At 50.8% G+C, this 26,847-nt stretch overlaps 8 protein-coding genes across 8 annotated transcripts; 6 read left to right on the plus strand and 2 right to left on the minus strand.

Moving 5' to 3' along the window:
• Positions 1–4,464: 4,464 nt before the first annotated feature.
• PHYSODRAFT_493378 (hypothetical protein) lies at positions 4,465–5,316 on the plus strand (the record flags this gene model as incomplete). Its single annotated transcript, XM_009526240.1, has 1 exon — positions 4,465–5,316. A coding segment is annotated over one exon (852 nt), but the record flags the coding sequence as incomplete, so codon positions are not given.
• Positions 5,317–6,820: 1,504 nt separating this feature from the next.
• PHYSODRAFT_299415 (hypothetical protein) lies at positions 6,821–7,694 on the minus strand (the record flags this gene model as incomplete). The annotated part of the gene is made up of 2 exons (XM_009526241.1): positions 6,821–7,140; positions 7,469–7,694. 2 exons carry the CDS (start codon positions 7,692–7,694, stop codon positions 6,821–6,823), a joined length of 546 nt encoding a protein of 181 aa, XP_009524536.1.
• A 3,147-nt stretch (positions 7,695–10,841) lies between these two features.
• Positions 10,842–12,254, plus strand: PHYSODRAFT_299417 (hypothetical protein; the record flags this gene model as incomplete). The annotated part of the gene is made up of 4 exons (XM_009526242.1): positions 10,842–10,945; positions 10,967–11,271; positions 11,321–11,701; positions 11,767–12,254. The coding sequence occupies 4 exons, from the start codon at positions 10,842–10,844 to the stop codon at positions 12,252–12,254; spliced, it is 1,278 nt and encodes a 425-aa protein (XP_009524537.1).
• Positions 12,255–12,310: 56 nt separating this feature from the next.
• Positions 12,311–12,523, minus strand: PHYSODRAFT_497293 (hypothetical protein; the record flags this gene model as incomplete). The annotated part of the gene is made up of 1 exon (XM_009526243.1): positions 12,311–12,523. A coding segment is annotated over one exon (213 nt), but the record flags the coding sequence as incomplete, so codon positions are not given.
• Positions 12,524–12,649: 126 nt separating this feature from the next.
• PHYSODRAFT_490771 (hypothetical protein) lies at positions 12,650–13,084 on the plus strand (the record flags this gene model as incomplete). The annotated part of the gene is made up of 1 exon (XM_009526244.1): positions 12,650–13,084. A coding segment is annotated over one exon (435 nt), but the record flags the coding sequence as incomplete, so codon positions are not given.
• A 217-nt stretch (positions 13,085–13,301) lies between these two features.
• PHYSODRAFT_492978 (hypothetical protein) lies at positions 13,302–13,968 on the plus strand (the record flags this gene model as incomplete). The annotated part of the gene is made up of 3 exons (XM_009526245.1): positions 13,302–13,466; positions 13,520–13,740; positions 13,800–13,968. Coding segments are annotated over 3 exons (555 nt in total), but the record flags the coding sequence as incomplete, so codon positions are not given.
• A 2,687-nt stretch (positions 13,969–16,655) lies between these two features.
• Positions 16,656–18,030, plus strand: PHYSODRAFT_299419 (hypothetical protein; the record flags this gene model as incomplete). The annotated part of the gene is made up of 3 exons (XM_009526246.1): positions 16,656–16,820; positions 16,976–17,484; positions 17,523–18,030. 3 exons carry the CDS (start codon positions 16,656–16,658, stop codon positions 18,028–18,030), a joined length of 1,182 nt encoding a protein of 393 aa, XP_009524541.1.
• A 4,025-nt stretch (positions 18,031–22,055) lies between these two features.
• PHYSODRAFT_492319 (hypothetical protein) lies at positions 22,056–22,895 on the plus strand (the record flags this gene model as incomplete). The annotated part of the gene is made up of 1 exon (XM_009526247.1): positions 22,056–22,895. A coding segment is annotated over one exon (840 nt), but the record flags the coding sequence as incomplete, so codon positions are not given.
• Positions 22,896–26,847: the final 3,952 nt, after the last annotated feature.

Below are 26,847 nucleotides of genomic sequence, written 5' to 3' on the forward strand. Positions count from 1 at the left end.
AGAAGAAGTGCTGTATTTGGCAGTGGTAGATGTCGAAGTGCCAAGTTGAAGTGCTTATCCGTCTTAAGGCCTTTCGCGATTAAGATGAAGTCCAAAGCACTATATTGTAATTGATATAGCGATTGATTCCTCTAGAGCAGCCAGCCTTTCCACTTGCGTCTGCGATTGATCGATCAATTTCAATATTTTCTTCTCGAAAGTGGCTGTGTGTTTCTTTCAAAACCGAAAGCCATTGGAAAATACTTGCACTCGGTAGTTCGTACAGTCTACGAAAAAGGTGTTTTTGTGCCCTCCACTCTTTTGATGGCCCTATGAAAGTTACACGCGGCTTCCGGTCGATACCCGTGACAGGGAGCACTTTAGCACACGCTGAAGGAAAGCAGATAGCGTGACCACTACTGTGCTTGCCAGATAGAGAAAATTCAAGTCCAAAGCACCGAGCAGGGGCAATACAGTTTTTCCCGACTGCACTCAGTTCTGGAAGGTCTGCGTATCGTGGTCATTCGCAAGACTAAACTTCGATTTCCGGGGATTGTGAGCGCACCTTGAACATAAGTGAATTCGTCCTTTGTCTCTAACGAGGTCCGGATTCAGGTAAAATTTACGCCCATCCGGCATGGCAAGCACTTGCGCATACTTTTTCACCCTTGTCGTCAGAAAGATGACTATATCGCTTGTTATATTCATCACTTGATACTTACGATGTTTCTGGTAGACGAGAACCGTCACCTCGTTGCCGCGACTGTTTTTCTGCAAATAATACAACAACCAATCCATCAGAGACTAGAATATAGCATCGTATCGAAACAATACCATGATATTTTTTCTTTTCTTCTCCGTAGCCCGGGATGCACGCAAAGTATCTGCAGGCCGCTTCAACTTTTTTTGCTTTGTAGCCATCTCTGCAGGTGCCATATCGTTAGAACCACGTCTATCTGCTACACCCTCTCGGCTACTGGCGAGTGTCTGCTTGCGCTTCGCGCGGTAATTGCACATGTAAAGAGCCTGCTTGCGCTTTTTATCTGGCGCCGCCACTCCAGCTGATGTTTCAGCGCTCTTCGTTTAGTAGCTTCTGTTGATACGTTGCCGTCAATATCGCACTCGCGCCGCTCGCAACTACTTGCCGTGACTCGAGAGGAGCCCTGGTCGCTGCTACCGACGGTCGTTTCTGCCAAACCACCACCCGAACGCGTTGCAATCTTTATTCGCTTGTGTCTGGCACGGTAATCCCGCATGTAAAGGGACCGCTTCTGCTTCCTTGTGTTAAGCAGCTCTTCAGCAGCTGATTGCTTAGCGTTACCACGCTCGCGTTTCCGACGCCACTACTTCGCCGGAATCAATACTGCTCGCAGTTGAAAGCCCTTCGATAGTATTCAGCACTCGCCTGCCTTCGCCAGGGACGGCGCAGCCAGCATCCTTAGACATTATTCCGCCTTGAGATCAATAGGCAAACTGTCAGGAGTCAATCAGATCTATTCAATTCAACCTTGCTGGGTCAACATTCACTATTCGAACTGTGCCGCGAAGGTTGCGCCAAGTTACGCTTACGCGTCCAATTTATCCGTTGGGAGCGGTGTTCCCAGTATAATACAGAGATATGTGCCAAACAAAGTCGTGCTGTGCACGAAGAAGCTCTGAAATTTCGGCTGTGAAGTCCAAACTTTTATCTTCAAGTGCCTACTACTTTCTTTGCGACGTTCACGCTTTCTTGGTGCATCTTGCTCTAGGCTACTTGCACTTTAGGTGTTCGCCATCTTCTGACAAACCTCTTGGTGCTCGTCACGTCATTGACAGTTAAATTATAGTTTAACCCCCCATCCCTCAGGCACGATTAGAAAAAAGCTTAATGTTGTAGCAGACACGTTAAGGAATTATATACTTAGTTTTTGTATGGGGCTATACAAACTTGTCGTCAACGAGGGGTTGGGATCATCCTCTGTCCTGCACAATTTTGCATAGGCTGTGCACGGATTTACATAAGTGTGCGAAGAGTAAGATCGCCTCCAGCATTTCAGTCTGAAGTCCATTGCGTTCAAGAGTGGGTGAGATACAATAGCAAAAACGGCGCTATGCTAGCAGATGCATGCAACAATGATCGAGTAAGCGCTCAGAGGCACACACTCGCCCCTTTCATCAATATACTTTTTACTTCGGGCAGCGCCCTGTCCGTAGATGCGGGGGTCGATCACATCGATTGCTTCGGCCATGATGTTCCACATGTCCAGCTTCTTGGCAAAGATGGCGTCGCTGTCCACGACCATGAAAAAGTCGCCCGCCGTCGGTGCGTAGCGCGTCTCAAATGGCACGACGCGGATGTCGCCACCCCCAGCAAGCCAGCACCACCGGGCTCAGCGTTGTGATGAGCGGCTGTCGTGTTGGCCGCGGACACGTCCGCGTATTGCCTGGACTCCACGCGGTTCGGGGGGCCTTCCGGGGCTTCATGTCCGCTCGATGCTCACAACGCGGTGCCAGTAGATCACTTCTGCGCATGTGCCAGTATCCACCGCGGCGGTGGGCGCCTCGTCATTACTCGCTGCTCGGTCGAGTAATTCAGAGATGAAAATTCGGCTTGTGTCGATTATCCATGGGATAAATGGAAATTTGCATTTATCCCAAGAAAAAACCCACCTAATAAATTACCGATTCAATTACTTGCAGTCGCAGGATGGACGCGTCGCCGACGGGGTCACCATTCACGTGGGTGATTCATAAAGACCAGAGGTATAAGATACTAGAGGTTTTTCATATTGCACAACTGTTTAGTAGGGCTGTTTCGTGCATATTCATCAGACCTTTATTACGGGGATAGCCCATTGAGACATCAACTGCTTTTCTCTACTAAGTACGATTAAAGCTCTTGAAATTACAGGCATAACCCTACCGAAACTGGTGCACGAAACAGCCCTACTGTTTACTTTGTATACTTATCGATAAGATCTTCGGACAATCAGACCCTTTAAATTACGAAGGCTGTGTTTTTTTAACAAAACTTTATTTATTGTGCTTTGTAGTTATTTTGCCGACCATTTTAGACGCTAAATATGGCAAAGCCTGCTCCTAAATATGTGTGAAAGAAGATACACGACCTGCTAAAATTATGCATAAATCCACCTCCTCATATATATATATATCGACTTGGGAGGGCCTGTCAGCAGCCATACATTGGCCCAGTACACCACAGTCCATGATCCCCAGCACATCCACCCTCCTATGGATAATTGCCGTGTGTGTAGGTGCTTGTGGATAAAAGCCGACAGAAATGCAGCTGCACAGCCACAATTGCACTTTCAAAACTGCAATTGTCGCGCTTTTAGCGTAATTCTAGGCCTCCACCCATTTATGCACCTCGATTTATCGTAAATCTAGCAGGTGGTCGCTATAAATACAGCAAATCTCGCCTCATATTGCCAAAATCATTGCAAAGCACAATATGAGGTTTGAGAAATGGGTGACCCGTACAGCAGATTTTTAATTCAAGCAAAGAGGGCGTCGCTAAACTTTGATTTATGTAATTAGCGCGGAAAGTGATATCACCGGTAGACTCTGAAATAAATTTCAGAGAACTCCCGAGATCGCGATAACTCGAGAGGAAGGAGGCCAACAGTTTCGAATCTAGTGTTATCATTCCACGCTGCAGCACATTCGAGGTAGGATTCGTCTTTGTGCTACAGTCAACCAGCATCTATAGGTTTGACATCATTTCTGTATTTGCAAGTTACCAGACCGGACGATCGTATAAATAACTAGTAGTACAAGCTGCAGTTGGGATAAGAAGTAGTGCATCTCACTCTTATTGCCGCTTGCAAATACTTTGTCCTCTAAAATAGACCTCTAAAATAAACCACGCCTGTCTCTTCATATCAAGGAATGTCCACGCATGCCAAGCTGAATATGAGTGGACACGAGATAGGCGAGGGCTGTTTTAGCTTTGTGCTTTGGTGGAGGCCGCTTTTAGGCTCAGAAACTCGGTTTGGCCTGTCTAGAATGGCATTTCTGCGTTTCCAAGCCGCAGAAAAGCGTTTTGGTCGGGAGAACAGAGCCTCAAGCTTGGATGTTAAACCGTACTGGCGAGATATATAAATCAGACCTAGGTTTTAATTAAGAGCTGTCTGGATTAAAGTCGAGATTATTAACGAGATAATAAGCATGCGTTGGCCAAAATATCTGCAAACGGCAATATACAATCAGCTATATTTCTGGTGGAGGCTAAATATAACACGCCATCGCGGCCAGCACAAGCAAGGTTTTTCTCTGTTACACTAGTCAGACACCGCGTCCATCGTGCAACGCGAGTTCGTCAGGATGGGGCTCGCGGCTTGGATCGGAAGGGTCACGGATTTTTGGGGGGCTGTCCAAGTTGAGCTCCATGGGTTTTACTCGGTCGAGCGCGTTCGCGACTACATCGCGTATACCCAACAGACCAGCATGTTTCGAGCTCTCATGGTGCTATTTCTCGTACCTTAGCCGTGTGTTATCGTCACGATTCTCATCGACATGATCCCGTTGAACTCGCCAGCTGAAGGGCCAGAAGGCAACATTTTATTCTTCGTTCGCACATTCCTCGCGTTCTGGATTTCCACTATCGTCATCAGCCTCCAATTCCGCCACTGTGTCCCAAGTGTTTCATTCTCAAACGCCCACATATTGGCCAGTGCCACCTTCACAGCAACACCGACGACGTGTGTCTACTACGGAGTATCACTGCTCATCGGGTTCCCATTGCCGTTCGGAATTCAACTGGTGTCACCCGTTTGGGTGACCTTCATGTTGATTCCACTTGTCCCATTCCTCAAAAGGGCATACTCCCAGTCTCCAGAGTGGACCCAGATAGTTAACACCCTCAAGTCTTGGGTCTCCCAAGAGAATCTGGTGCTGATCTACCCGACCTACTTTTACGTCTTCACCACGCTCCCCGCCAATGCCAAGACTCCGTTCGCGATGCTCCTTCCGACCATGAAGATACTCATGCGCAACGTCATGTCCCGTACTGTGGTTCACCTGAGCGATGAAATCCCCGAGATAGTTTTGATGAACGTCGAGGTCTTCAACTCGCTCTTCATGTCGTACTGCATGCAGAATTCGCCCTCGATTTGGACGACATTGGGTCTAATTGTTATTGACGGGACCCAAATGATCGCGTCGATGCACGACGTCGACAAAGTTAGCAAGCGTATGCAGGTCGTAAAGGACCGAGTCACCACGGAGAGAGCCAGGGGCGGAGCCAGGGGCGGAGCCAGGGCCAAAATGGGGGGGCGTATGCCCCCCCCCCATTTTTTTGGCGACGGCGTTTCGATTTTTTTAGATTTTTTTATTTAGACGGCACATACATTATATTCTGGAGATCTGCCTTCTCCTAGCAAAACAGGAAATTGCATTTCGGGGCAGCAACGAAAAGGTATACGAGCGATTTAATTTTTATGTAAGAAATGACAACACTGGACTAACGTTTTTTTACTATGCACAGGATACGTCACAAAATAAAGGCGATTTTCTTGAGATTGTTCAGTTCATGGCACAGCACGCGCCATCGTTTTCTCGCGCAATGTCCTTAGCTGGGGAAAACGCTGTGTACACGTCGCCACAAATTCAACGTGAACTGATCAAATGTGCGGCTGATGTTGTTCGAAAGCATTTTATGGAGGTCGAGATTGCAGATGGATATTTTTCTGTTCTGGTGGATGAAGCAAGCTGCATCGCGAAGAAAGAGCACATGACTATCGTAATTCGTTTTGTGTGCGCTGCAACGGGGACTAGTAGAGAAAGATTTTTTGGAACTGTCCATTTTTGCGATACGAATGCGGAGGCACTGTACGATGGTTTGATAACGCAGTTAGAGAAGTGGGGATTGCTTTTGGCGAACTGTAGAGGCCAGGGATATGATGGTGCGTCCAACATGTCGGGTGATTTTACTGGTCTTCAGTGACGTCTACGCTCCCAGTGTCCTTACGCCAACTATGTTCACTGTTTCGCGCATCGACTTAATCTCGTCCTAGTTGCAGTGACTATGAACACGGTCTCGGTGGTGCAATGCTTCGACACCGTGCAAGGGATTCACACTACTGTAAGTGCTTCGTGTAAAAGGAAAGATCAACTTCTTGACGAAGCCGCTGTGGAATTGGAAAAAATGCTTGATCAAGGACATCTAGAATCTGGTAGAGGTTTAACCCTTTGTTCACCGGGAGTCAGTGCGTACAGTCCAGTAGACGTCGCTTGTAAGAGCCTCCGACAACATTATATATAGTTTTTGTATGAACTTTATTAAATACGAAAATATTGGAGCGTTTATGTATGCACATCATTGTTTTTGGCGCAGTACGCGGTACGACCTCCTACATGCAATTCCGTTTTGATGCTCGTTTTCGTAAGACATGTCAGAGGAGCTGACGGTAAATCGCAGCAACGTCAGCACATAAATAGAACTAGCATCGTCCTTTGTGGCCAGATGGCTACGCAGCTCGTGCAATCTACTCTCTGCACGTTGGCGGCCGTGATGGTCAGGAGCTCGAGTTGTTCAATATCCATACCGGCAGCATCGCGCGGTTTGCCAAGGTTTGACGAGGCGATGTTTGCGCTGCTGATCCTGCCTACAGTTCTATTACTGCTGCTCATGATGGCCAGATAACTCACACCAAAAATGGAGATAGCGTCGCACCGTCAAACATGCTTCGGTGCCAATGTATTCATGCTGTTATGAGATGCTGCTTGCAGACATGATAGCCACGCAGCTCGTGTTGCCTGCGATGAAGATGGTCGCCAGTGCGGTGATGTCCTGATGCTATTGTACTACGACAAGTGGCTGGCAGCCACTGGCTTTCGCCCTTTAGCGATGGTTGGTGCTGAACCAATGGTGCACAAATGCATCAACACCGCAGCCACTGGCTGCTGGCCGCGTTGCCGACACGGCTTGTGTTGCCTGCGATAGCGCGGCGCCCTTTAGCGATGGTTGGTGCGCAAATGCATCGACACCGATCTTGCGGCACCACGAGTTGACCAGGGAGCCTAATACGGAGGTGGCGTGGCCCAGTCTACCGGGGTTCCTCAAAGCGGTGCATGGCATACCCACGCTTCTATTACAGCTGACGGTGACGGCCAAACTGCCCGAGTGGAGCGCGCCGATGCGGGTGGCGCCAAGCGTGTTGCCTTGTCAATGGCTTGGAGCACGGAAACATAGTACTAACAGTACTAATGGTAGTAACGGTAGTAGTAACCAGGTACTACAATCACTGTCGAATAATAATAATGTACTTAGAAATAATGACAAATTTGTAAAGAGTAGCACAGCCATGATCAGGATTGATATAATTCCATCTCCATCTCGGTACCTGGTCGTAGTATAGCTGCGTCACTACCGGTCCACCGCCCCGCCAGACGGCGCCACGCGATCTCCATCGTGGACAACACGAGCTCCACGGCCAACACGGGCAGCGGCAGCACGTCGTAGCACAACAGCGCCGGGACCTTGGCACACCGACGAGCATCTCCATCTTTGCATACACGAGCGGCTCGGCCACCATGAGCTGCAGCACCAGGCCGTAGTAAAACTGCGTCACTACATCGACGCACCGATCGGCCAGCCCCGCCAGACGGCGCCACGCGATCTCCATCGTGGACAGCACGATCTCGGCTCCACGGTCAACACGGGCAGCGGCAGCACGTCGTAGTACAACAGCCTCAGGACCTTGGCACATCTCCATCTTGGCCTACACGAGCGGCTCGGCCACCATGAGCTGCAGCACCAGGCCGTAGTAAGACTGCGTCACTACATCGTCGCACCGATGAGCGCCGGACTGCGGGACGCCTTCTCCAGTTGGGCAATGCGAGTTGGGAGGCTTTGGCGCGACGGTACTTGCAGCTTTGATTTGTGGTACGTAGCGTTAGGATACTGGCACAGGTACCTCGGGCAGACTGGTCGAGGCCACCAGGGCAACATCACGATGAACGGACTCGGTCAACTCGATCAAGAGGCGCGATATCTTTGTGATAGACCAGCGCCCCTTCAGCATCCCGACTCTTCTTCAACCCTCGTGTGGCGTTTGCTAGATCGCCACCAACGGACGGTGTTCGTCGCGACTCAGCGTCGTGGAGAGTGTACTCGCCACCGGCGAACACCGGACGACGCTAGGACCTCCTTGACTCTCGAGTGGCGCCTCAGTAACGCCACCGACGCACGGTTCTCGTCGCGACCCTGCATCATCGTGGAGAGTGTACTCACCACCGGCGAGCACCGGCCGTCGCTCAGACTCCTGTCTCCCTCCCCATCTCTCGGCTACGCGGCAAGCGCACGGTGCTCGGCGCGACCCTGCATCATCGTGGAGAGTGTACTCACCACCGGCGAGCACCTGCCGTCGCTCAGACTCCTGTCTCCCTCCCCATCGCTCGGCTACGCGGCTAGCGCACGGTGCTCGTCGCGGCTCTGCATCATCGCAGAAAGTGACCAGCTTCAGTACCAAACAGACACTATAACACCTACGACTCGAACAGCCGAAATAAATTAGCATGATATTTAAAATTAAACAAGAATATCTGAATCGACACTTCTCTAACCGCCCTTTAACAGCTTTCCGTATGCCATACACACAGCAACTTGGTACCAGCTTGTACAGCTTGGTAAAATGAATTATGGACATGGCTGGAAAGTTGCGGTTTTATAGCCGGTAGTGACGTCATAGGATGATGTAATAGCAGCCATATAATGACATCGGACTTGAATCTATACAAATTTAGAATATCTGTAGGGGTTTCACCCCCACCATGCTATACGGGTTATTTTAAACAAAGTATAGCTAAAAACTTGGGTATATTTCATGATCAAAAATGGGTAGGGACCCATTTTTGTGACTACCATACATTCTTTAGTATACCACATATTTCCAGGAGGGGTGAAACCCCTACAAGACTTGACAGTTTGTATAGATGTAGATGGCATCCGCAATTTGTGATGACGTCATTTCATGACGTCAGTGGTACATATTTTTACCACAGCCTGTGGTCCCCACGCTTCTGACCATAATCAAAATACCGAGAAAAGGTGGATAGAACCTGAGAACATGGTGGTGTCTAACCTTTTGTGTTCCACGTGCTCTTGAGCTCACCAGGACCTAGCATCGCAACATGTAACGTTCACCCCACACTGACGCCCCAATCGCGCCAACCCAACCCAACTGAGGCGACTTAAGCTCCCCGGTGATCATGGCCAGCGGCAACAAGTAGTAGTAGAACAACAGAAGCAATAATGTAGCGCACCGATGAGCGCATGATTGGTCTGTACATCGCCAACATTGAAGGCATGAGCTGCGCGGCCATCGTGGCCAGTGGCAACAAGTAGTAGTAGAACAACAGAAGCAATACTGTAGCGCACCGATGAGCGCATGATTGGTCTGTACATCGCCAACATTGGAGGCATGAGCTGCGCGGCCATCGTGGCCAGTGGCAACAAGTAGTAGTAGAACAACAGAAGCAATACTGTAGCGCACCGATGAGCGCATGATTGGTCTGTACATCGCCAACATTGGAGGCATGAGCTGCGCGGCCACCATGGTCAGTGGCAACACCCAGGAAGGGCGGAGTTAATACCATTCTCAGCGCGATGCACCGCAAGAAATGCTGGCCTCGGTCGGTTAGCCACTTCGAGTACCGTACTAGTAAAGCTGTAAACGATTGCAAGACCATTTATAAACTTGTTTGTAGGTGATGTTTCATTTTGTAATAAGTGCATTTGTGAGGGTTCTCCAGCAACTAGAACCACTATTACGGCTACAATGAATGCGTACTAGGTTACGCGAAGCACCTCATTCTAATTCATGCCATTAGCTTCTACCGTGAGTGTCGTCCGGCAGCAGCTACTTCATGCACGCCGACGTAGACCCCTACAAAGTGACACACAATAGCGAACAATAGGACGCAATGCTCCAAAAAAACGCGCGGGGTGCAAGTTCGGCAAGTGCAGAACACAATGCTCCGAGTGCAGCTAAAGCGGCCTGGCCCTGCCCTCCCATGGTGTCCATGTTGCGCGTGAGGAACGACCAGCGCAGCCAGCCGACTTAGCCAACGGTGTGCCCTGCTCGTTGATCGCCACCAGGATGAGGCCACTATGACCTCGTTCAAATTTATTTTCAACGGCAGCTGGGACATTGACATGCCGGTGGTGGACAGCATGTTGGCCACGTCCGCGAAGGTCCCTGCCGCTGGTCGACACAGAGTGGCCTGCCACTCCTATGGCGCAGAGTGCAGCTCGCGCTAAAGTTCTTCGGGCAGCGATGATCTGCCCGTGTGCAGTCAGTTTCTGCAGGCTCTGGTCACCACCGGACGGCCAGTACACCGCACTTGGACATGTGCTATGCCATATCATGCACACACTCCATCGCCATCATCGCCTACATGGACTCAACCAGCTTCAGGTGCTGTCAGGAGAAGGCGACGCCCAAAGCCGACAAAGCCGTCGCTATAGTAGACGGGATGCCGCTGGAGCTCATGTATCGGGCACTGCTCTTATACAACGCACCAAACAACCAAACCACTGCATTTGAGATTAGCGACGTCAACCTTACTGCAAGCGCACATGTACCCCGAGCAAGCCACCTCGATTAGAAGAGCTTACACCCATCGCGACGGCGTCCTGCATGAACTTCGGTCAGACTGGCGTTGGTGTGAGGCCCCAATAACAAGCTTGATTTAGCAGGCGAAAACCACACTATTGTTGTCGTTTATACAGCTACTACAATACATATATACTGTATACAAGTATTTAGTCATTTGATTTGCAGATCGGTACATCGCCCTGAATCCACCCATTCCAAATGCTCATATAACTACTGGAGGCCACAACAAGTTTGCACTACTAGATGCAGGACGTAGGCTCGTCGCGCGGTGCTCGTGGGAGACAGAAGACAGCACGGACGAAGCAGGGCCCACCGCCTCCGCCGAAGACCGGTCGCAAGACAGCTCAGTAATTGCGTGGTGTAAATAGAGAAGATGTTGGACTCGAAGTGGAGATCGTAATAACGGCGCGCCCAGCAACACAGTCTACGGCGAAGTCAACGAAGAAAAAGAAGCCTACCCCGGACCCGTCACTCTATATGTTTGCAGCACGAGAAGGATATCTACAATCGGCTAGTTCACCGACTACTGCTGCACGACAAGGCAATGGGCAATCAGCTAGTCCACCAACTACTACGGTTGAAACGTCTCGTAAACGCAGCTCAAGTTCGTTACCGACTACCCCACAACAGAAACGCCGTGCTATTGAGATGCCAGAAGAAGAGAGAACGCCGGGTGTGTATACCTCTGCAGATCGTTTCAGCGATAGTGCCTTAAGCGCAAGCTCGGAGTTCTCTGACGAAGACGAGGAGGCTGCAGAACGTTACGACCAATTTGCAGCAAGCTGAGGCAAGCGCTGCAGTGTCGGCTGAACTACAACAACGTCTCGCTATCTCAAACCCTGACGTCGGCACATGCTTCGAGAACATCGTCGGTTCATATGATTACATTCGTTCCGATGATGAGATCGATGGAAATGAGTCGGCGGACGATGAAGACGAATCTTGTTTAACTAACGAGATGAATCGCGAGCCGATGGAAGAGAACGAACACGATTGGTATCTTGATGAATACGGCATCGACATTAATGACGACGACGAGCTGCTCAAGTTGGCTAAGAATCGCGATGAAATCAAGGAATGGGAAACGGATGGATGGGAAGAAGGTAGGCTACATTGTTGCCAACTACGTCCTTTACAATTGCGGATTTACTCACAATATGGTTTATAGTTGACCCGTCGGTGGAGAGCCAAACCGAATTCGGTAACATCTACAGCGGAAAATTCGGTCCGACGCAGGAGCTGGTGGATATTGCGAATTCACCCCTCAAACTGTTTTGGTATTTTCTGCCACAGAGCCTCTGGCAAAACATTGCTGACGAGTCGAACAAGTATGCGAAGCAAGCGGTCATTACCCGCGCTCGACGCATTCGAGATCTCCACAAAAAGCTCAGGCGGAAAGGTGTCATGCGAAATTCACCAGTGGAATCGCTTCGCGAAATCCGACAGCGCTTGAGGAAAATGCCTCCCATTCAGCCTTGCGAACTCCACGTGTTTTTAGGGCTCCTCATTGCTCGAGCACTGGCACCGATTAGGCATCGTTTATCTGCGCATTGGAGTACAAGTAGCATCGGGGCGATTCCTAGCGGAACATTTGGCAAGTGGATGGTTCGAAACCGGTATGATCTGTCTTGGAATATTACTATAATGTACGACTAACAGAACGATTGTACTTGTCTTGCTTGTAAAAGGTTTGATCAAATTAGTCAGCATCTTCACTTTAGCGACAACAAGGACCCCTGAGCTGGTTTGGACAGGGCTTGGAAAATTCGCCCCATCCTAGATGTACTGCAAAGGACGTTTAAAAGTGGATATGTCCCGGGTGGTGTACTTTCATTCGACGAAGGCATGTTGCCATCGCACTCCAAGTTCAACGGTACCCGCGTTTTTATGAAGGACAAACCCCACAAGTGGGGAACGAAGTTATTTCTGACCTGTTGTCCCAAGACATCTTACTGTCTAAGGTAAGACCCCAACTTTAATTTTGCGGGTGCAGCAGTTTCCTCTCATGTCTGTGAATTATTTTCTTTATAGGGCGGAAGTGTACTGCGAGAAAAAAAAAACACCTTGGCGGACCCCAGACAATCGATGACAAGTCGGGACCCTCTGCAGTACTACGGAACATGGCGCATGTCATTCCGGCGGATCGCGAAGAATGGCATATGATGGTTACTGATCGATTCTACACTTCGGTGGCGCTATCGTTGGAGCTACTTTCACGGAAAATTTTTACGGTTGGAACAATTCAAACGCGGCGAATCGGGTTTCCTGAGGCGCTGAAGGACGGTAAAAAAAAGCGACCAGAAACCATCAGACGCGGCGCATACAGGATCGCGCGAAACAAGAAGGTACCTGAAATGGTAGCCTGTGTTTGGATGGATTCTAAACCAGTACATCTGCTGGTGACTGGTGCCAGTACACACGAGCAAACAACTGGTACGTTTGATGATGTTGTAGCGGATGTATACCCTTCCAACTTTTTTTTGTAGTTCGCACAACTGGCTACGGCCAGCCAGAAGATGTACCTTGCCCAAAATTAGTCAAGGATTACCACGCTAACATGGGTGGGGTGGATGTCCATGATCAGCTTCGTCTTCAGAGGTTTTCGCTCGAGTTGTGTTTTCCCTTCAAGAAGTACTACAAAGGATAACGTATTCATTTATAATTGAATATGTGGAATATGAACTAATTTTATTATGATGTAGCCTGTTTCTAGGTCTCATCGACTTAGCGCTCACTAATGCATACATTGTGCATCGTCAAGTGCAAGCAGCCAACGGCAAGCGTGCCATGTCGCATTTCCAGTTTTTGGCAGAACTTCATGCACAGTTACTGAATGTTCAGCCCGATGACTTCACACGGAACACACGGGTACGTATCGTGCGGTATCGTCTTCTTATTGATTGTTCTTGTATTTCACGCAGGATACACTTTATACACCCACTATTCCCACACGACCCTCAACAGCGCACGAACATCTTCCTGAAGAGACACAATATTTTACCAAAGAGATTGGTGATCCACGTCGCAAACGCAAACATCGTGCTTGCAAGGTTTGCTCCTGTATTGCGGGATCTACTGACAAACGGGGAAAAACACCAAGTGGTTCTGTCGAGCGTGCTCCATGGGCAAGTCAGGCGAGTAAGTATCATCCAGACCTATACTCCACTGTAACCTGCCTGACCTTGTTTGTGTTGTATGAAGTGTGTACTTGTGTCAGCACTATCGGCGCCAAAGTGGCGGTATCAAGAAGTCCTGCTTCTCTATATGGCACGAAGACTGGGAAAACGGGAACGAGATTCCACTGGAATATTCAAAACGCCTTCAGTTTAGGTTGCCTTCCCAAGCAAGACGTACGCGAGCTCAAACTTAGTCAAATCCGAGTTGCCCAGGTGCAAGAGCCAATACGCAGCGTGTTCCCAACGATAACCCATTGAGTCAACAGAGCTGGTGAGCACGAAGAAGTCAACTTGAATGTTGAAGTAGGCGATACATGTCAATACACTTTTTTCATCACCTTGGAAATGTATCACTCACTACATTGTATTGAACAAACATAAGTAGCTACGCATGAAAAGTCGTGTTGGGTGGGTTTCGTGTGTTAGGGTTCGACTACATCTAAGGTAAGCCTCCTATACGCCGGTTTTCTCGGCGTTGATGCTCTTGCTGCGCGATAATGAAGTTGTATACATCCTGATGCATTCTATTGTACTCCTCCACAATCCGCATACCAACGTTGGTATCTTCTAGTAGGTGTTGTAGTATTTCCGTAATCTCTTCGATTGGAAAAATGTCCTGTTCGTCGTGCCATTGGGTTCAGCAACATCTGAATATGATGCCCTCGCTTTGCGCTTCCTGTCCTGCATAGGCAATAGTTACAAGCCAGCATTAGTTTCTACATAAACGAAATTAATTGTCTGCTAGCGCATACTGACCGCTCCGTCAACCATCTCGATCCTTTCCTTCAATCTTTCGGTTGCCACGGTGCGAAAGTTGTTTCGCAAGTCGATCGGGTTCCCAGTCTCTGTGAAGCGAAGAAGAAAGTTTCCCGGGTCCAAATCTCTCGTCTTGCGTGTGACGTAGTCAGCTTGCCCCGCTACGATCCGGATCCCGTGCCTCCCACGAACGCTCAGAGGAGGGTTAATTGTCACCGCAAGGCCATGCACCTTGTCTTCGTTTGGAGCGCAAGTTAGCCGATTCTCCATACTCTCGAGGCGGGCCATAATGTCCCCATGAAGAGCCATGATCCCGTTCAGGCGTTGTTGAACACCCCCCAGAAGCTGCATACGCTCAGCATGGTGAGTGTTTATCAGCGTCACAAACTGAACGTGGTGCGTGAGTGTCATCGCGGCGATGATATGATTCTGACGCGCGATCTCGGCCTGGGCAGCCCTTACTTGGTTTCGTAGCAGGTTGTTCTCTGCCCTTAGCGCTTCCATCGCTCTTCTTGTTCGTTGTCGCTGTTTTTCTGGTTCTGAAATGAGGGGAGGGGATCCTAATCGCTCTCTCAACAGGCTCTATAGCAGATATTTAATTAACTTTACAGAGAATAATATTATGGATAACCGTACTTGAACCAATAGTATACGTATTTTGCTTTTGTGGATTAAGTTTTCAAGTGAATTCAATTCAAGAGAGCATCTGACAACGTACTTAACGTAAACGGAATTGTGTAAAGTACATAACCCATTATGTAACACAGAATACTGCTGGCCGCGCACCAAACAATGACATCACGCGATGGCTGCTCCGAGCATCAGGACACCACGCGACTATTTAGGTTCTCGGTGCTACGTGCTAACAACACTTGGCTACCCCGACGGTGCAATTTGTTCATCATGGTAGCAGGTCCTAGCGGTGCACGGTCGCGCCGAGCACCGTGCGCTAGCCGCGTAGCCGAGAGATGGGGAGGGAGACAGGAGTCTGAGCGACGGCCGGTGCTCGCCGGTGGTGAGTACACTCTCCACGATGATGCAGGGTCGCGACGAGCACCGTGCGTCGGTGGCGTTACTGAGGCGCCACTCGAGAGTCAAGGAGGTCCTAGCGTCGTCCGGTGTTCGCCGGTGGTGAGTACACTCTCCACGACGCTGAGTCGCGACGAACACCGTCCGTTGGTGGCGATCTAGCAAACGCCACACGAGGGTTGAAGAAGAGTCGGGATGCTGAAGGGGCGCTGGTCTATCACAAAGATATCGCGCCTCTTGATCGAGTTGACCGAGTCCGTTCATCGTGATGTTGCCCTGGTGGCCTCGACCAGTCTGCCCGAGGTACCTGTGCCAGTATCCTAACGCTACGTACCACAAATCAAAGCTGCAAGTACCGTCGCGCCAAAGCCTCCCAACTCGCATTGCCCAACTGGAGAAGGCGTCCCGCAGTCCGGCGCTCATCGGTGCGACGATGTAGTGACGCAGTCTTACTACGGCCTGGTGCTGCAGCTCATGGTGGCCGAGCCGCTCGTGTATGCAATGATGGAGATGCTCGTCGGTGTGCCAAGGGCCTGACGCTGTTGTGCTACGGGCAGTTGCCGCTGTCCGTGTTGGTTAGACAGCTGATGTGCCTGAGATGGATCTGGCGCTGCACAGGGTGCTGCCTCCGCCGATTGTGAGGCGCTGATGAACGGTCCTTTGCTGGGTGTTGTCCGAGGCGTCGCTCAGTCCGGTGACTGCCAGTGACTGGTCAGACAGAGTTCTTCTTCGCCTTCTTCGCCAGAACGGGGTCCGACAAATGTCTTCTTCGCCTGAACGGTCGGTGTCATGGGGAGCCGGAATACAGTCCGACGTAAGCTATTGCGGCAGCACAGGAATGGTGGCCGCCGGCGCGCTCATCCGCCGTACAAACTGGAGCACAACCAAAAGCGTCAAAGCAAGCAGTACGAACAACGAGAGCTGCTGGATCGCACCCTGCTACCAACGCGAGGTGAGCGACGGTCAGTGGGAACGTTAGCTGTATGAAACACTTGCGCTGCCGGGTCAACACGGTCACGAGGTGCGTGACGACCACCGAGGGCGTATGAATACGCTGCAGCAAGTTGGGCCACGTCAGTCCATGAACGGGCATAGCATGCTGCAGGATCAACCAAAGGACATAGACGACCATCAGCGACGCAAATATCTACAAAAGCACCAGTATATGGGGCAAAGCGAGGGACTGCGCGAAGAACGCGAACTACCAGATCGAAACACTTATCAGGAGGGCGCCAGGCGACAGAGGGATCAACATGGTGGGGTAAGCTGGTCCCAATCTGGTCCGCGCGAAGGCTTAGACCGTCACGGCTATCTGCCTCAATCAGATCTCAGCGGGGGCCAAGATCGCAACGGCCAGCAGCAGCATCAATTCAGCGTCGAGCAGCGGCGGCTATTCTCTCCGACTGAGGGGCACAGCGTGAACCAAGACAGCAGGAGCTCGACCCAGGCGAAGTTCTAGCCGAATCGTGCCTGCCATACCGATCGGATGTCGGCGAGAAGCGCCGTCCGAGTCGCCAGCCTGAAGAGCGAGGGCATCGACCGCGCCAGACTCAACTTGATCAGCGCAAGCTGGTGAACCGTCACGGCCCACAGCAGCTGGTGACGATCGAGGAGAGACAACGGGACCCGCCGTCTCACGAGCAACAGGGTGGACCACGCCTGCCTCCGTCGGACCACAGCGGGGGCCAAGATCGCAACGGCCAGCAGAATCATCAATTTAACGAGCAGCGGCGGCTGATTCCATCGACGCAGGATCCGTCCACTATTGCGCAGGGGATGGACGATGAGCTGTTGTTTATTCACCCGGAGCAGGATCATTCGTTCATTCGGCCGCAAGAAGAGCACTCATTTATTCGACTACAGCATGAGCGGCGATCAACCTCACAGCAACATGGGACCGACCCCAGCCGCGACAAGTGGCCGTGGTTACGGGAGAAGTTATTGACTTGACTGTACCTGAAAGCCAGCGACGCCGTGTTCCTCCGCTGCGTGAGCGGGAGCCCAATGCACGAGGTGGTCATGAAGGACAGAGACGGTCAAGACAGAACAACGTCGGGCAGAGGGATGATGAACGTGGTCAGCAGCGAATGTATCTGTACAAGTACATTACAGGCGTCCGCTACTCACCAGCAGGTGAACTACAGGCGCATGTCCAATGGGAACCTACCTTTGAGCCACTTACCTCATTACCGCTTGAGCTGGCCAAGAGCTACCTACCTATACTGCGAGTACGGCAAGCGCTTCCAGACGGCGACGAACCTTACTACCGTATCAGAGGAATTCTCGGTATTGACTTCACCAACTCCAACGAACTTCGCGTGCTTGTTGATTGGGAGGGCACGTGGGAGCCACTATCGAATCTGAAGCCGGAGCACGCCCAACAGCTGGAACACGAAATGCGTCGATTTCGTCACCATATCCGCGAGGAGATAAAGTATCCATTGTTCCGTCGCATCGTAAACGATAACTAATTGCAAATGGTAATGTTACTACTCAGCGCTTGATACCAGCAATTCCATCACCAACATGATCTGTGCAAGCCGTCGAACCATTACGGCCAGTAGCAACAGGTCGCAGATGAGCAGCAAAACTACAGTGATGTACGCAACGAGCGCCAGACTGCCCCACTTCCACACAATCAAAAGCAGTCCGAGCACCCAGGCCTGCTAGCGCCAACAAATCGTAGTAGAGCGGTGTGGCCAACACACTACAGTCGAACCCCTCAGTAAGCGCGGTGGGGTTTTGGAAGCGATTTGAAAGGGAATCGGAAATACGGAACAGTGGTTGACGCAGGCTATGTCCTTCGTCTCAATCTGCTTTTACGGGTATTTGAAGGTAGTGGTGCGCTTACCGTAAAAAATGGGGATTGAACCGGTCGTCGTAAATCATCGTAGCAAAACGGCGTCGTGGCATCAGCGCACTGTCGGTCATCTCCATCGCAGGCAACACGAGCTTTGTGGCCAACACCTCCAGCAGCCACGCGCCGTAGTACACTAGCGATAGTACATTGGGGCGCAGCCGACCAACTCCATCGCAGGCAACACGAGCCGTGTGACCAACGCGGCCAGCAGCAACTCGTCGTAGTACAGAAGCGTCAGCAGATTGGGGCACATACGAGTCTCCATATCGGCTAGCACGAGTGGTAGGGCCTAGCAGTCGTAGACCTGTAGGTAGGATCAGCAGCGACGTGAGTCGCGTCGAGGAAGACTGCAGATCGCAGTATGCCGGCGAATGGGAATTCACGGCCCGGTAGAGAGGCGATGCATGGGCTCCATGCATCGCGTTATAACAATTTTGCGATATGTAGCACGAAGTGCAACTAATACTTGAAATAGTATCGTAGGTACTAATATCGGTGACGTGGAATTTGTATAGAGAAACATTGATAATGATCAGGCTTAGTGAACATATAAAACGCATGCTAAAAGCCGTCACATATCATTATTATCCTACATCGATTAGATACTACTATTACTACTACTACTATTACACTATGTTAGCCAAGCAGCTAAACGCCACCCGCATCGGCGCGCGCCACTCGGGCAGTCTAGCCGTCACCGTCAGCCGTAATAGAAGCGTATGGACGCCATTCACCGACTTAAGGAAACCGAGTAGAATGGGCCACGCCATCTCCGTATTGGGCTCCCTGGCCAACACGTGGAAAGCCGCAGCTTGCACAGAAGTATCAAGCCGCAATGTGGCGCCATCACGTCGGTGTCGATGCATTTGTGCACCAGGGCACCACACGCAATCGCAGGCAAATCGAGTTGCGTCGCCAACCCGGCCAGCAGGAAGTCGTCGTCGTACAACAGCGTCAGCACATTGGCGTCTCCACGAGCATTTCCTTCCTAGCCTACACGAGCGGCTTGGCCAACACGGTTAGCAGCAACTCGTCGTAGTTCAACAACGCCCACACATTGGGGCGCAGCCGACCATCTCTATCCCAGGCACCACGAGCTGCGTTGCCATCACGGCTAGCAGTAAAATAAAGAGTAGGTGGAAGCCGTGTCATGTGCTGCGAGACGCTAAGTACATATACTTACAAGTACAGTACATGAAGTACGAGTACATAATAGAGAGTTGGACGTATTATTGCCGCGGGCGTCGAGTTTCTGCATAAGGATAATTTAGTACACCTAGCATAGCTGTGGCCATCTTCATGTCCACCCCTCCGACATATCCGGATTTGGTGTTGTAGGATCCTCCGACGATAGTGAACAAGGGGTTAAATCAACCAACTTCTACCGAGGGTCTTAGCGAAACAAGGTGGAATTGCCACATTCGCGCGTTAAGAAAAGTCAAGATGCTTTGGGACCCAATTAAAAGTTTGTTAGAGCGTGTAGTGATCGATGGTGTGAACCCCCACAAACGCGCTGAGGCGTCAGGAATTTTAGAGAAGATGTGGACTTTCGACTTCGTATTTCATATGGAGATTCTCACCGCAGTTTTGGGAAAAACAAATCCGCTGTCAGAAAGATGACGTCGATATCGTGTCAGCTGTGAATATGACGAAGCAGGTATCCAAAGAACTAAAAGAAATGCTCGATGATAGTTCTATGACTGGGAACTAGCCAAGTTTTGAATCGATTTGGAACTCATCGGTCAACTTTTGCAAATCAATACAAGTTGACGACACCCCTCTCATTCCTGACAAAAAGGACGTGTGGAAACGACGCGGAATGAGAAGTCGGGTGTGTGGCAGGGCTGGAATTCCAGGAGCGGACTCCTCCAGGGATGGTGTCCAGCCTACACAAGAAGCTCACTATCGTGACGAAGTATATAACTGTATCCTTCGTGACCTGATATCTGAAATGGATTCACGATTTAGTGAAGAAGTCCTTAGTCTCATGGAATTGTGCGGATCGCTCAGTCCACGTGATAATTTCAGCGCTACTAAAATTGTTGAGCTGGCTAAAACATTTATCCCGATGATATCACCGATGAGCTGGACGACCTTCGAGAAGAGGCCACTCGGTTTCGCAATTTGGCAAAGATCGACAAAAGTTTCCAAAAATTGAAGACAACGCAACAACTATGCAACCAACTCGTCGGGACCGATAACAACGAGCTGTTCCCGACCTTGCACCGAATTATTAACTTGGTGTGCGTGCTGCCTGTAACAACTGCTACTACGGAGAGGTCTTTTTCAGCCATGAAATGAATTAAGACGCGGCTCAGAACAACAATGGGAGATCTTTGGATGTCAAACCTGATGGTTTTGGCTATCGAGCGTGATCTTACAAAAACCATCGACAAAGACTCGGTCCTCGAAAAGTTTAAAGGGATGACAAAAAGAAGAATCGAAATGTAGGTTGTGGATTTTACTTTTAAAACAATCTATGCCCCCCCCCCATTTTTTAAGGCTGGCTCCGCCTCTGGAGAGAGCTCGACGGATCGTCGATAACCCAACGATCGATCAAATTCAGGAGCTGCGCAGGAAGACGATCCTGGGATACGCTCAAGATATTTTGGACCGCCAGAGTCCGGCTAAAACTGCTCTAGTTGCTGTTGCGTCTCCGAGAACAAAGATTCTGTCTCCAACCAACGTGCTGCCTTTAGATGCAAGTCTAACCATGGTGAAGCAGGAGCAAAAAGAACCTAAAAGCTCATCTGGCTCTCGGTCCAAACTCTTGGGAAGTTTCAGTCTGGGTAAAGTATTTTCGATGCCGAAACCAAAAACCAAAGACGCGCCTACTGTGACGAAGCTCGATCTCGACTACACTGTCAACGTCCGAAAAGTGGTGTACATCACGGAGTTCGTCATCTTGCTCAACTACGTCGAGGTGATCGTCCCCATCATTTTCTGTAAGGCCATCATTCATGTGCTGCAATACGCTATTTGTTGGTGATTTCTGGTCTTCTCAACATTGCGTTATTCATTGTTTCACATTTTAGCGGCGAACTTGATCTTGATGTACCAACATCCTAATTGAGTTTTCTACTCACAACTGAGCACCATGGACGACGAAAAGCTACGCCAAACGTTAGGGAACGTCATGCTGTACTGCTTCCTACAGATCGTGTCGCGGCTTGTCCTGTTTTACGTTCTGTGGCACCGACTGCGAATCTCCGGACTCCGCCAATTGGCCTTCGTGCTTGAGAAGCAAGGCGTCCAAGTGCAGACAAACTCGTCTTTTGGGTTTTCTACAACGTACAAGCTACCCTGTAGCACTATGGTGCGTGCTCATTGCTCTCGTCGTGTTAATGATTATTTTCTGATCATTTGTGTCAGACACTAGGATCGGACTACTCGTTTAAGTTTGCCTGGCTTCGAAACCCTCCAACGTGAGGGAACCCACCGCGAAACCCGTTTCATGACACTAATGGAATTTAACCTTGCAGGGAGGTGTACGCCTGCTTATAAACTACAACTATTTACGAAGTACGACTTCTTGATACCAAAAATAGTGGCGTCCTTCATACATATACATCGACGTGCACGCTTTCTCCTTTGTCTACTCTTTGCCGCTGCAGCCCGTGGAATCAATCGTTCTGAATGGGATTTGGTTCATGCTTTGCCCGACTCACGGATTTCTGGGAGGCAGTGCAGGTGGAGCTTCATGGCTTATACTCCGTCAAGCGCGTCCGGGAGTACATCGCCTACAACCAACAGACTGGTATTGTCCGAGCGCTCTTCGTGGCGGCGATCATGCCCTGGCCGTGTGTTATTATCACCATTCTTGTCGACTTGATGCCGTTGCGGTCACCCAGCGACGGCCTCCACGCCAATTATCTGTTCGTCGTCCGGATCTTCCTCTCCTTCTTGGTCGCCAGCGTCGTCGTGAATCTCCAGTTCAGGCATAGCGTGCCAAGCTCGCCGCTGTCGAACCGACGAATTCTCTTGACAAGCATTATTATCGCTGCCGAAACTACTGGTGTGCTGTATGGACTGTCTCGATGCATTGGCTTCCCGTTACCCTTTGGAATTATCACGGTATCGCCCGCGTGGGTCGCGTTCCTGCTAATGCCTTTGGCTTCCTTCCTCAGAAGAGCTCGAACCGATCCAGAATTATGGCCACACGTGATTAATTCACTCAAGGTTTGGGTGTGCCAAGAAACTCTCGTGGTCATCTACCCCACGTACTTCTACATCTTCACGATACTGCCTTCAAACATGAAAACCCCCTCCGCGATGCTTCTTCCGATAATTAAGATGCTGCTGCGCAACATCATGTCACGTACGGTGGTCCACTTGAACGACGAGATCCCGGAGGTTGTCCTCATGAACGTTGAGGTCTTCAACTCGCTCTTCATGTCCTATTGCATGCAGAACACGCCGTCACTATGGACAACCCTGGGCCTTATCGCGGTTGATGGCGCTCAAATGGTGGCGTCGATGCATGACGTAGGGAAAGTCATCAAGCGCATGCAGGTCGTGAAGAACCGAGTGAACGCCGAGCACATTCGACAAATACTTGCGAGTTCTTCGCTCACGCAGGTGCAAGAACTACGCAGAAGCACCATTCTAGAGTACACTGAAGACATTCCTGAGCGCCACGCCTCGAGGCGCACGGCACAAAGTAACATACAACCTCCTAGAACTGAAGACCCAACCACCACTGAGGTGATGCCGTTCAATGCGGTGCTGAAGCCCAGCAAGGAAGCGCTAAGGAAACTTGAAAAATCGCCAAGTGTTCTCCTGGGGCCAATGTCAGGTGGAAGCTTCGGTATGCGCAAGGTTTTCCCGTCACCGGAGAAAAATGCAACCGTCACAAATTTGGAGTTCCAGTATGCAATGAATGTTCGCAAGGTGCTGTACATCACGGAGTTTGTCATCTTAATCAACTACGTCGAAGTCATCATGCCCATCATATTCTGTGAAGGGAGCACTCGTTGATCCTGCACGGGTTGCTCCTTGTAGTGGTGCCTCGCACCTGGTGTATTGCAGAATGAGTTAGGTTGGATGATGCTAGGATGTCTGTGCTAGGCTAATATGCATCGGTAGTTTCGTGTTGTGTAGCTGGAGGGGTCGTTGTGGTCGTTGCAGGCCGTTATCGTCGCCACTGCACTCATCGCAGGTGGCGCCAGCTCTTGCGATCTCCAACAGTCCTCCTCGACTAAGATGACCCGAGTCTACAGCTTTTCGTTGTGCGGGTTGATAAGCTTATCATGGCCAGGTTGCGCTCGTGTAGGTTTGCGACGAGGGGCTTCGTGAAAATGTCGGCCTTCATCTCAGCCGTAGGGCAATAGGTCACGCTGACCTCCTTCTTGCGAATGGCGTCGCGTATGAAGTGAAATGTTATGTTGATGTGCTTCATGCGTGCAGTCGTCACGTCGTTCTCCATGTTTTTGATCGCGCTCTGGTTGTCGATGTACAAGTCGATATTATCATCTTTGCCGTGCAGCTCAAGTTCATTCAGGAGCTGCTTCACCCACAAGCAGTCCTGCACTGCCGTCGCCCCAGCGATGTACTCAGCCTCGGCTGTAGAGAGGGCGACCGTATATTGTTTCTTGCTGTACCACGAAATGGGCATGGCGTTGATGGTGAGCAGTCCTCCTGAAGTCGACTTTGCGTCCTTGTGCCCGGCCCAATCTGCATCGCTGAAGATGGCTGCCTCAATAGTGTGTCGGGGTGCCTGCGGCCGGGGAAAGTGCAACCTCAACTCGCGCGAGCCGCGCAAGCAGCGCGGGATACGTTTGACTGCAGTCCAATGAGGCGACGTAGGCGTTGAGACGAAACGCGCCAGGAAGTTCACAGGCATCGTGATGTCTGGTCGAGTGCAGTTGCTAATCCATAGTAGTGACCCAATGGTCTCCCGCATGATGCTAGTGGCTCGCTGTCCTCTCCGTTCAGGTCCCGAGTTGACTCCATCGGCGTAGTCACGGGGCGGCTATTCTCCATGCCGCACTTCGCCAGCAAACCGTCAATATTGGCTGTCTGGTGGAGGTAGATGCCGCAGTCGCTCTGCTCAATGTTAATTCCCAAGCACTTCTTGGCTGGACCCATGTCCTTGATCTGAAATTGATCGGCGAGCTTCTGGATCGTCCAGTCGGAATCGCCCTCACGCTGGCTGACGACCACCACATCATCGACGTAGAGGCCCAGCACAGTTAGCTTGCCTTCATGCCAACGAAAATACAAGCACGGGTCAAGCTGGCTCCTCTTGAAGCCAAGTTCCAGTAAGTAGCGGTGTATAGTGTCGTTCCACAACTTGCCGCTCTGTTTAAGGCCGTAGAGACTCTTTCGCAGCAGTAGGCATTTGCCCTTGGGTAATTGGAGTCCGACAGGGGCGCGCATGTAGATGGGTCGATCGAGGTCTGCTCGCAGGTATGCGTTAGGAACATCTCCTTGTCGAATGACGGCATGATACTGAGATGCGAGGGCCACAATGAACCGCAGGCTCGCGATCTTGAGTGAAGCCGCGCGCTACCAGCCCCGCTTTGAACCGTTCCAATTCGCCTTTGTTGTCAAACTTGAGCTTGAACACCCATTTTGCACTTATCAGATTTCCATCAGTAGGAATGTCCAACAATTTCCCAGGTAGCGTTCTTCGATATTGCTCGAAGCTCTTCTTCGATTGCCTGCCACCACTCCTGCCAATACGGGCTGTTCATTGCCTCCTCTACAGTTACTGGCTCCTTGATCCCGTCACGCTCTAGTAGTACCGCAAAGGCAGTACCCTCCTTGAGTACGATAGTGAGCAGGACAGATGCCGGAGTGGCGAACTCTTCGAGAAAAGATTGGGGCAGCCGAAAGTCATCGCGTGGTAGTGCTCGTGTACCTCGATTCAGGCCAAAGATGCGCTGGATGGCACGCGACGTAAGTTGATGCTGCTCTGCAGGGCTACCAGCCCGTGCTTCCTCACCATTAGCGTCATGTGGTGTGTTGGTTTCGTGCTGTTGATCGCCAGCTTCCTCCTCCTCGCCGCTATTGTCTGCGTCGACAGCGTCCATGTATCGCCCCACGGCTCGCGAGTCCAGACGGTCAATGTTCCGGATGTGTGTTGTAGAAATAACACGTTTGGTTCGCGGGATGAGAACACGGTACGTTTTCTTCTTGAAGTCGATACCAATAACAACTCCTCTTTCAGCGCGCTTTTTCGCTGATCGCTTCGTTGCATGAGCGATGTGGCTCGTACACTTCGAGCCGAATTTGAGGATCTGCGAGACACTGGGTCGTTTTCCGGAGAGGGCCTCAATGGGAGACGCATGGTCGGCGTTCGCTCGAGTCGGCAGATAGTTGCGAATGTAGCTCGCATACAGAACAGCATCGCCCCAATATCGCTGTGGCAATGCCGAGGCCCAGAGCATCGCTCGGGCGGAATCCATGACAGTCCGGTGAAAACGCTCTGCTTTTCCGTTTGATGATGACATGCCCGCCTCCGTTTCTTGGTGGAGAATACCCCGGTTGCGGAGGAAGCGGCCGAGTCTGGTGCTGCCAAATTCACCACCACCGTCTGAGCGAATCATCTTCACCTTGGTGTCGTATTATCGCTCAAACTCGCTAACAAAGGCCTCCAAATGCCCTTCCGCGTCCCTCTTTTTACGGAGCAAGTAGACGCGATTGTAGTTCGTAGCGTGGTCTACAATGGTCAAAATGTGTTTGTGACCGAGCCGATCCGGGGTCATGTCCGTCTTCAGGTCAACGCACAAGGTAGCGCCCGGATCGTCCGTTGGGGCAGATGTAGAAGTATCCTGCTTGTTCTTCGCGCGTCGAGCTTGTTTCGCTTCAGCGTAGTTCATGCAGAAATCCACCTTCCGATTAGAGGCAACCATGCCTTCACGAGGTTTTTGTCAATCATGCGTACCAGATCCTGGTAGTTCACGTGCCCCAGGCGTTCATGCCACTGCTGAAGCGTAGAGGTCGTCATTGCTGCGAAGGAGGCCGCGCCTTGCTCGATTCCAACAGACCAAAGCCCAGTCGAGGCTGAATTACCCACTTCGGCAACAATCTTGCCCGTCTTGTTCGTAATTGTACACTGCTCCTCACCAAAGGTGCAGGTGTAGCCTTGAGCGGTGAGGTGAGCCACTGAAATCAGGTTGCGGTCAATACCTTTTAGGAAGTACACGTTTTCTAACAGGACAGTACGAGGCACTCCTTCTGCCATCGTCGTGATGACAGTCTTTCCCTTCTCAGTAGCGGCGACACGATCTCCATTCGCCGCTCGCACCGACAGGAATGCTGGCTCTATCGCGAAAAGTTGGTCACGGTCGATGCAAAGGTGGTGAGTTGCTCCCGAATCCACTGTCCAAACATTTCCTCTCGTGGCAGAAGCGCCGCGCTCGGCATCGTCGGCAGCGAATCAGACATAGCCTTCACCATCAGAATCTCTGGATGTGTCGTCATC

Source organism: Phytophthora sojae (genome assembly GCF_000149755.1).
Source record: "Phytophthora sojae unplaced genomic scaffold PHYSOscaffold_3, whole genome shotgun sequence".
In the NCBI taxonomy this organism is placed as follows: Eukaryota; Oomycota; class Peronosporomycetes; order Peronosporales; family Peronosporaceae; genus Phytophthora; species Phytophthora sojae.